Genomic DNA, 10,617 nt, shown 5'->3' with positions numbered 1-10,617 from the left:
CACGTGTCATCAAATTCACATGGGGAGTGGGGTTTTGGGGCAACGTAACAGAAAATTGTCCTGCATATATTCATTAGAAATTAATCCTGAAATATGCATGATGAAACTGAGACAGCAAATGATTTAGAAAGAGCCAGAGGTATGTCAGCAATGTCCCTGATGACCTTTCCATAGAGGAAGAGGTAAGGCAACAGCTGATAGAGGTAGCACACCGAGAGATCCCTTGCTTGAAGCAAGCTCCCATCTGGCCCTTGGAAGGCAGTAGCACTAGTCGCCTTGCCCGATACTCAAGACATTCTCCCCAAGTTCAAGTGGTGAATAGGGTTCACCTCATACCACTCTGGAACTGGAAAACTGGAAATACGTTTACGTGTGTGATGTGCCCAGTGTGTGTACGAGTGTGGACAAGCTCCGAGTGGCCACATCTTGGGCATGTTCAGTTTCTGTCCGGTACTGAGAAAATAGTGGCAAAGCCTTGATGGCAGAAGAAAGCCTTCCCACCTCACCAGATGATTGTGCTGGATGGCACTGCTACTGCCCCCTACCAGCTCACAAAGGGAAACACCCAGCAATACACTGATCTGGAAGAAATCTGGAGCGGGCTTAAGTATAGCCATGCCACCACTGGAATTCAAGTCTGCTGCTTGCCTCAGATCCGTGGCCAGGGTAGGGTGCCCGATAAAGGCCAGACTACTGTATCACCAGGCCAGGATTCACGGCTGGGTAGAAGAATGACATAGGTAAATCATACGGTAGGGAGCAACTGTAAGCAGATGAGGTTTCCCAAGTGCCAGTTTGGAGAGAAATCCGTATCATTTCCTAAGTATAGTATTTCAAAGGCTTCAACTGTTTGTTAGCTTTTAGTAAGAAGTACCCATGAGCCCCAAATCCTCTGATGAGGCCCCTTAAAGAAAGAAACCACAAATGGTAACTCAGTTTTAACATTTTATTGGGTAAATGATTTTAAAGGTAATAACAATAGTGTCAAAACTACTACAATATCTTTCCACAGCCATACCTTACAGACCCACATAAACCTTCCCATTTTTCTTTGTCTTCATTTGTAATATTTTAAAGCCATACATGTCATATAAAATGCCCATTTCCAATAGTTTCTTCAAACTATTAAGCAATTAAATGTGGAAGGAAGGAGGATCTAGTTATACTTGAAGGGGTTTCAGGTAATCTGTGATGTCTTACTGTAATCAAAAAACAGGGTACTAAGAAAGGGACGAGGAGAAGAGCTACTCCAGGTAGCTTTGCTCATTACAAGTCTCAACCACTGCATCACCAAGAATTCATTATGCTGGTGACTGATTCAAAGTAATTTTGGGGAACATATAAAACACAAAAATAACTTAGAAACTAGATCCAAATATTTCAAAAGTAATCAACTTTCATATACAAAAACAGTCAGAGGTGGTTACAAAAGTTTGTTTTCTCAGTGCGTCTATGTACCAGCGCAGTTACTGGGTCCAGAGCAAAATAAAAGGTTTATTTTCTTCTGAAACAGTAATAAAAAACAAGGAAAACATATCTTTGTATATAAAGGATCAATGCTGGTCTTAAGAATAATGTAATCAGAAACCCTTAAATCGAGAGGCACACAACGGGTTTCTGCTTTTATAAAATAAAAGGAAAGTCACCAGTTTATTTAAATGGAGGAGGTGTGAGCACCTCCTCCATTTAAATAAACTTAATTCAATTTAACTTAATTCATTTTAACATCACTAGCAAAAATCACTTAGAAACTGTACAAAAATAAAAAAGTTAACACATTTAATCCTGCAAGGTTTTTGTAAGGACTGGAAGGCAGGCTTTTGGAGCAGCATTTGGGCATGGCTGGGGGCTTCTTTGGTTTGATCTAACACACACAAGAGATGGAGCCTATTCCAGATGACAGTTTCGGATTTCCTGCACATTTGAAGACATGAACAGAGGCCAGTATACAAACTTCCGGTGTGCTGCACACTGGGGCTGTATGCTCTGGACTGAAACTCTTATAACTGCCTTAAGTGGGGCGGGGGGGCGGGTAAAGAGCAAGCCTTGCACTTCCTCCATCAATCACACCGGAGACTGGAGCGGGCAGGGCAGTAGCACATTTTCTCGTGCAGTCAGAAGGCCACTTAATGGGGGGGAGGGGGAGGGGCAATTGTTCTTCTAGAATCTGGTACCTGGCTGACCTTTTTTAAGAACAAGAAAACCCTTCCAGAAATGGAAGCCTGTTGCTACATACCAAAGTAAAATACGTACTATTTTCCAAGAGGAAAAAAATACCCAGTTGCATCTGAAAACGGAAAACATAAATGGAACTAATTAACATTTAAAAGGGGGGCTATGTAAACTTTGTGCTACTCAAATGAAGTTCAAGTATTACTTCTGAGCTGTTTAGAGATCACTGAACTTACACAATATTCTGGTGACAAGAGTGCAATTCACATTTGTGTTTCTGCACAAATAAACCACAACTGGCTAGAACACAACCTGTGCAGTCAGAATCTTCGTCTGAGTTAAAAACACATGCTACATATTTCAACATGTTCAAAGTTAATTCAAACTACATATTTAACAGCTTTGTAATATACGACAAAGGTCAAAGGGTCTAGCATTTGTTTGAAGCACACCATTACAAGTTTGTATAACACCCTTTACACTACAAAGTCTTTTAGTCAACAGCTACTTAGACACAAAAATGCACTGTGCATTAATTTGAACACAAAAGGAGACAAAACTATCCTTTTCCCCCAAGCCACGGTGGGAAATATTGCTGACCTCGTCCTCTGAAGCCTGCAGGATGGTTATTTCTTCAGTATAACATTATTACACTGGTAAGAAAATCTGTGTAACATCTGCATATATCAAGAATTTTTAAAAATCTGACACGATTTTAGAGTCCGCATGACCAGTCACGTGACCTGCTCAAAATTGATTAGCACCGTTAAATACATAAACACACACATATGTATGTATTGTAAGTATACACACACACGTATGGAATAGATCTTTTCTTTAAAAACAAAAAAACTTCTAACCATGAGCTCACCCAGGATGAGGAGCCTGTTGAACTGATGAGATGATAGATAAGATGGATCAATATTGGTCTATTTTGTCTCTCTTCGGTTTGCTTGTTTTATTTACTTTTTTTTTCTTGCAGCAGACAATATCATTCAGCTTGTGCTCAGTTTCCCTATAAGGGCAAGAAAAAATTTCCATCAGGTAGCCACTTGTTTTTATACTGAAAGACTAATCTGCTCCAAAATGCTCCCAAGTAGAAATGAAAGGACTCAAAATCCCTTTCTAAAGCCCAGCAGCTAGCTTTCTCTGACTAATCTCTAGGTTCAGTGGAACTAGCTACCGAGATTCCATTTCAGGCTAACAATTGGCTTCTTGGTTAAGGCATCACGACTGAAAATGGTTATTCCAACAACAGATGCTGCGGACGAAGGAATACCAACAAACTTCTGAGAACTCTCATCAAAAACAAAAGCAGTTTGCTGTGCCATAAGGACAAGCAGAAGGAATTCAGCCAATTAATCTCACAAACTAGACAAGGGTTTTCAAATTCTGAACTAGCAGTCTGTCACTTGTCACAGCAACTACATGTATAAGCTATGCCATCTTGATATTCAGTGACATCTCATAGTTTTAGACTATATATTCTGCACCACACTTATATTCATCACTTGAAATATTTCCTGTTTGAAAAAAATTTTACACACACACACACACACACACACACACACATATATATTTACTACCATAAAATGAAGGTAATCTTTCTCCAGAATCATCTGTCATTTTTCCTGGGGATATACATACGGACCTCCTGTTGACATTAGGAAGTTCTCTGCATATGCATCATGGGAAGACTAGCCCTGCAAATGAGCTGGGCTCTAACAACTATATCGTATCTAAATGCCAACTCCGTTTTTACAGGGGTAACATAACATCTTATCGATATAGTAAATGTGTTTCTATCAAAAGTATGTAGTGCAGAAAGAGATTCAAGCAATTTTATAGTATTTCTAAAACTCCAGTATTGTCCCCATGACAAACATGTCTGAAATCATGACATGTATTAACTTTTGTTTCACTAGATTATCTTTACTGTTTCTTTAAATGGTAGCTAAAATTGTCTCTGGCCAATCATGACTTATTGAAACCTAAAGCTAACAAATTTAAATTAATATATAATAGACACATGTCTCTTTTTGGTTATTTGCTCAAAATAAATTTTTTTCAGCTTAAAAAAATACTTAAGAGTAAGCTATTTGTCTAATCTGTTGTTTCACATATAGAAACAATAAAATTTTTAAGAATATTTCTCTAAATTGCCTTTCTTCTAACCCCTCTTAATTCCACTTAATTATATTCTTCTCAAAGGCACTAAATTCTGTATCTGCTCTCTTCCTGATATTCGCTGCTTTTCAAAATAATTTCTGTAGCATATTTCAAAGGTAGCTTGTACTTTCTTAAAACAGTGTTTTAGTTTGTAAGTTGGTTCTATAAAGTGATGAGGCAGTTTTTCTTGTGATAACCAGCACAATAGGCATAAATGATTTCTCACTCTCTGTGACAAGTCCTATCATGGACCTTCGAATGTTCTACACTAGAACAAAAGTTCATCTATTCTAACCATGGGAAAAACATATACTTAAACAGTGAAGACCCACATACTAAGCTGTCATAGCAAAATGAATTTCAGACAAATTCAAGAGTAATATACAAATACCTGAATCTGATATGAATTACTCCCAAACACAGCTATCAAAAATTACCTATCTTACTGAGGAAGATGAAAGAAACACCTAAATGAAATCCTTAGAAACTGCATGATTTCTTCCATCCACAGTCAACAGAAGGAAGGAAGAGAAGAAAGAAGACAGGAAGGAAGGCAAGAAGGACAGAAAGACAAACCTGACTGAGATAGCAAAGCAAAATTCCATATAATATTGTAAGGAAAGAAAACCCCAAAATTCATATATGCTGCAAAAAAAAAATCAATGATCTAAAATAATAAAACACGATCATCTTAATAAATGCCATTTTCCTACCCGTTACCATGATGATCTTAACTGACGATGTCGAAGCTTCACCATGGCAACGGAAACTATCATCATAAAATGGTACAGTAAAAGAGATAGCTAGACCAAGAAGGGGTAGGGTCTCCTGGTAAGAGGTCTGCAGAGAGGCCCAGTGACTGGTTGTGTGGCTCAGTGTCAGGAATAATGGTTGTATGGCGGAAGGGGATGCCCAATGCCATTTTGGAAATGATGATGCTGGCGATGAGCAAGGTATTCAGCATAGCTCAAGGTCATCTTTTCACTACGGTACCTGAAAGAAAGTTAGGGAAGAGACAAAGTTAACATCACGAAATAGGTGACATGTGAATGTCAGAGCTAGGAGGGACCCTTAGAGATAATTTTCTAGATCAGGAAACAGAGGCCTAGAGAGAAGAAGTGACTTGCCCACTGTCACACAGCTAATAAGCAGCAAAGCTGAGATCAGAACCCAGGAATCCAGAGTCTGAGTCCAGTGCTCTTTGCACTCTACTACTCCTTGTTTAAATTGTTCTAGAAATTGTATTGCCCCCTCAGCTCCGGTTTGCTAACAGGAAAGAACGGAGGAAAGCCAGCCTATTACTGTCATGTATGCATTGCATTTACTTGACTACTTTTTCTTCCGGGATCTTCCGTTGCTTCCTCTTTAACCATTCCTTTCCTTCTGTCCACACGTCTCAGGTCTTGCCATTAATGGAAAACAGTAGCAACAAAAAACTTGTCTTGATCGTGGTATCTCAATCCTCTTTCCCCCCACCTTCAGGTTTCTTTTCATTGCCACACTTCTCAGAAGAGTAACGTGTATATTCTACCTTCGATCCCTCATCTCACACCACTCCTCGGCCCTGTGCCTCTTGGCTTCTACTGCCACGCTTCCGCAGAAACTGCTCTTTCAGAAGCCACTGCTCCCCATCTCTCTGACTACTCATCCTACCCTCGCCTTGTAGGAGTTTCCTACATTTCTACCTTCAGTTCTTCTGCCCCTACGCTCTGTCCTGGCTCAGTGAACTCCTGCCTCACAGCTTCAACTATGAACTCTTTACAGATGATCCCAAATCACCATCTCTAGCCATGAGCTCTACACACGTATATTTTCAGTGACCTATTGGACATTTCTATACAGATAGCCTAGGAAGCACTTCAAATCCAGAATCAATATGTTAATGTAACTCTCCCCAACGTGGTCCCTCTCTTGGTGAAAGGGACTGCCTTGGTCCCTTTTATTGAGATGAAAGCCTTGACTGGCTCCTCTTCCCTACTTCCAAATGATGACTAAGTCCTTTCATTTTTCCCACAGTATGTTTTTTCCTTCCTTTCTTCCCATCCCACTGCCACAGCTCGTGTTAAGGCTCCCATTTCACCTTCTTTGGATTGCTGCCACAGATTCTTAGATAATAACAGTGTCTCCTAATTATTTTTCCTGTTTCCAATTGTAATCTTACACTTCCCCAAATCCATCTGTTCAGAACCCTTCAATGGTTACCAATTGCCTATAGCATCAGGTTTAAACTTCTTACTCTCTACCTTTTGGGCCATATTTTCCCCAGTGACCACCTTCTCTATGTACACTGAGAGACCAACCAAATCAGACTATTGAAGATTCCTTAGAACTTGCCCCATACTTCGCCACCTACATGCCTTGACTCACCAAGTTCTGTTTAAGTTAATCCCTTTCCTCCCCCACTCTCCACCTGTCAAATATTCTACTCATTCTTCAAGCCCAGCCTCACATCTACCTCCTCTTTGAAATTTTCTGTTATCCTCAACCCCCTCCTGGAATTCCTCTTTCCCTACTCTATGATCTCATATCATCTATCACATTCTGCTGTATATTAATAATTATTTTTGTACATGCCCTTCTATTCTCCTAGAACATGAACTCAGAGAGGGCAGCAATGCAGGCATTTTCAAATTTGTAACTCCTCAGAGCTGAGAATAGTCCATTTTTAGACTATAGGCATTCAATGTGGTTTTGTGGAATTAAAAGAAATGGAAACAGCAACCCATTTTCCCAAAATGTTTGATATTTTCCTTTTTAAATAAGTACCCCTAGGAGCCCATGCAGAAATTCATTTAGCATTTGTGAGTCTAGCTCAATTGTGTTTTTCTGCAAGCTTTCTATCACTGCCAAAATTCTAAGGTGAAATTCAAATTTGAGGACTGCTTATCAGGATCCTGGGGTTCTGCTAAGCAATGTCAAAAGCTGGCCAATTTCTAATTCAGGCAACTTTCTTCAATAATGTAGTCTAAAGGCTCAGAGGGCTTGCTTTAACAAAGCCAGAGTAAGCCCACAGAGCTACGATGCGAAGGATGGGCTCATACATCATATGGGCTTTACTGCCAAGCAGAGTTCATTGTATTCACCCTCAGTACAGCCCTGCCATTCATTTCCACTCTGTTTCAGAAAAGAGAAGCAAGTATAGTTAGAGAGACCAAAGAAATCAAAAGGTTATAGGTATACGCATCAAAATGTACTACTGTGAACAGCCTTGCACTAGGAAATGCCTTCTGTACCTGGTCAGTTTTATGGTTTTCCTGAATTCATTAGTAATCGGAGCTTTGTATCCTCCTTTCCTCAGTAAGGAGTCTATGGTCTGAATATGGTCCCATCCTGTGGAGAGCAGACCAGATAAAATACCAGTCAAGCACATGTAACAAGCACCTTTGGTTAAATACAAAATGACTGTAGAGGTCAGCTATCATTGTCACCGACCCCTTTGGTCCTAAAAACAGTCACACAGAAGAGCTAAGATTTCATCCTGTACAGAAGCAGGGACACCACAGCACACCTTAAATTCTAGCTATCCCTGCTGGCTAGCAACATTGGCTACTTTATCTCAACCACATTCGAAGGCAAGGAGCCTAAGAGGCTGGCTGGCAGTAACTGCTTGGTCGTGTCTCAGTAACAAGCCACAAACATTGTACTCTCCTTTAACGGTGACATTTTTAAAAGGGAAGGAAAAGCCTCACTGAGCCAACTCAGTAGTACTTAGGACTCCCACACTAACTCACGGTAATCACCATTTCTAACCATATCTTCTGCAGGCTATCAAGTGCATCTGTGTGCAGCGTTCAAAGGCATTTTTATGGGTTCTGACACAGGATGCACACTCATACCCGAGGCCCTCGACCTCTTATGTATGTTTTACAGAGTCAGTAGAACTACAGAATTAAGAAATTTTCGAAAGCAACCCAAATAAATCTGCAGATAGCTGCTTTAAAGACTAACGCTCTCATTTGGGGGTTTAATGATATTCAATTTTGTAGTTATATATCATATTTATATGAAACAGATATGGGAAAACCAAATTACCAATGCTTTCTGATGAGAAGAAAAGCTCCATGAGATAAAGAAGGGGTATTCATTTCAACTAACATGAAACTATAATTTAGTAGTGGCTAGAAAGGACAAGATACTACAGAGTGAAACGTTATTTTGTGTTACACTGGTAGTTCATAAAGGTTTGTGCTATATCTGTAAAATCGAAAAACGTTTGTTGACTAGGAACATATAAAACACGAATAGCTCATGTATTCTCAATGCTCCTTTTCTTCATGGGACACTTACAATCTTAATAGTAGCAGAAGGAGTAATGGCAACCACCTAAGAAGGAAACATTTGATACTGACAATGAACGGTGTGGCTGATCGTCCAACTAAAGGCTTGTTTATGCCACAAGGCTACAGCCCAGTGGAATATGGGAAAATGGCACTTAAAATTCATAGCAAACCATCGCCTAAAATAAAGCCCAACTTTTACAAATCTATGCTTTTTTTGAAAGCATACTTTTATATGTTTTTGCTGCCAAACTTCAGTGCAGAGAGTCAACTTCTGTGTAATTCACCGATTTCATACAGACATTGCAGTGGCAGCGATGGAAGAGTCATTTCTTATAATCTGACAGTAATCAATTACCAGATATAACTGCAAGGTCAGATAGCGCATTTCAATATGTATTATTTGTTTAAATTCTTCACTAGATCATATGAAATAAAGTACAACAGTGACCTTGCTCCTTTGCAACCTCCGGTAGGTAGGTGGCGGTGCGTTTTGATCCTTTTTCATTGATGAATTCTATTCTAATGCCATGTACACCCACCTGAAAGAAATTGGCAGATTTATTAGTACAGTCTTCTTCATAGAAACAAAAAGAAAAAGTTATAATTTAACTTTCAGAGAATGCAGTTCTTCCTTTCCCCTTGCTTTTGGAAGGGCATATCTGTTTTCTCTTTCCGAAACACTGACTTTGAGGATTGAAGGCCATTATGATGGCCATGGAGACTTGAAAACACTGATTTTTGCATGTGCCCAGCATGCACCGGGTTATGCCATTCTGTTTGGAACCAGGACCACCATTCTTGGGCTGTGTGTAGAATAAGACAATCGATGATGGCAAGAGTCCTGCCCCCGCCCCCAAATTGTGGCTCATGACAATGAGGAACTAGACCAAGGGAACCGACTTCAGAGAGATAGCAAGCAACCATCCTGCTTTCAGGGATAATCACCATTTCAGATTGAGTTCCAAAACTTCTGGGACTGCTGACTCTCTTCCCAAACTGTCTAGTCTCTTTGAAACCTTGAATTATATGTAGATAAACAAACACAGATAAGCCTGAAAAAAATCTAACAATCAGATCCTGCATCGTCACCCATTACGGTATTTCTAAAAAAAATGTATTATGGCTTAAAGTGCGCAGGTGGTAAACCCTCACTGTATATCTACAACACTGCTGCCAAATCCGAGAGCAATAAAGATTTCAAATGACTTTGGGGCAGGGCATTTTTACACAGTTTCTTATATACTAACCCAGAGACCACTATAACTTTATTATGTGAAAGACAAACTTTTGATGGTACCCTAAAAAAGGTGGTCTCCTAAGTAAGTGTGGGCAATTTCTTGCTAATGTTTTAAGAAAGTAATCTACTTTTTCTTTGATTAGCATTCAATCAAAAGGAATCTGTCCTTTCCCGTCAAGTCTCACATAGAATAGTGTATAGTGCTAAAGATCACAAAAAGTTCTTGTCTTCTTTATATACATTGATAACAAAAATGACATTTCAAAAGTATAACAACTCCATTCTGCTCTCCCAAATCTATGGTTGCCTTAGATCAAGGGTTCCCAGGTGGAGTTTAAGGTTGTCCAAGGTCCAGGAGGGAAGATGTTAAGACCAGGTAAACATTTTTACCAGAGAAAGGGGCTTCTTTTCAGAGCAGGTGGCTATATCCATTCATCTGTATGGAGGTAATAAAGGTCTAGAAGAGGAAAAGGGGTCCATGAAAACTTCTTTTGTTTCTTCTGCGCTTAGCCTGAAATTTCCCAGTTTTTCAGGGAATAAGAAGTCCTCTGGAAAATCCATTTTATTTTTCCCCAGGTCTTCACACATCCATCCATTAGAGTCTGTCAGATTTTCTGAGCAGTTGATGTTTTTTTTTATTAAAGCCTATCTCTGTGGCTATTTCTTCTACCTAATATCAGTATTCTTATGAATATCCTTCTGCTGAAAATGCAATCAGGGCAGCTGTTTAAAGACTAACACAGTAAGGCCTCTCATACC

At 39.6% G+C, this 10,617-nt stretch overlaps 1 protein-coding gene across 3 annotated transcripts in view; it reads right to left on the bottom strand.

The window, feature by feature from the left end:
* Positions 1–998: 998 nt before the first annotated feature.
* The window catches only part of AMMECR1 (AMMECR nuclear protein 1), a 110,036-nt gene continuing 100,417 nt past the window's right edge, over positions 999–10,617 (bottom strand). Inside the window, exons 4-7 of one of the 3 annotated variants that reach the window (XR_009530844.1) lie at positions 9,070–9,160; positions 7,575–7,671; positions 5,055–5,334; positions 3,109–3,187 (exon numbers count right to left, since the gene is read on the bottom strand). Coding sequence is in view for 2 of the 3 variants with exons in the window: in XM_060086868.1 (XP_059942851.1) it covers positions 5,220–5,334; positions 7,575–7,671; positions 9,070–9,160 (303 nt within the window). In the remaining variant the exon portion in view is untranslated. Of the gene's footprint in view, positions 3,188–4,303; positions 5,335–7,574; positions 7,672–9,069; positions 9,161–10,617 lie in introns of those variants that run through there. The other 2 variants (XM_060086869.1, XM_060086868.1) reach the window with 2 other exon arrangements.

This window comes from Mesoplodon densirostris, chromosome X, assembly GCF_025265405.1.
Source record: "Mesoplodon densirostris isolate mMesDen1 chromosome X, mMesDen1 primary haplotype, whole genome shotgun sequence".
In the NCBI taxonomy this organism is placed as follows: domain Eukaryota; kingdom Metazoa; phylum Chordata; class Mammalia; order Artiodactyla; family Ziphiidae; genus Mesoplodon; species Mesoplodon densirostris.
The sequence above is the reverse complement of the archived record's forward strand: the minus strand, read 5'-3'. Positions and strand labels throughout refer to the sequence as shown.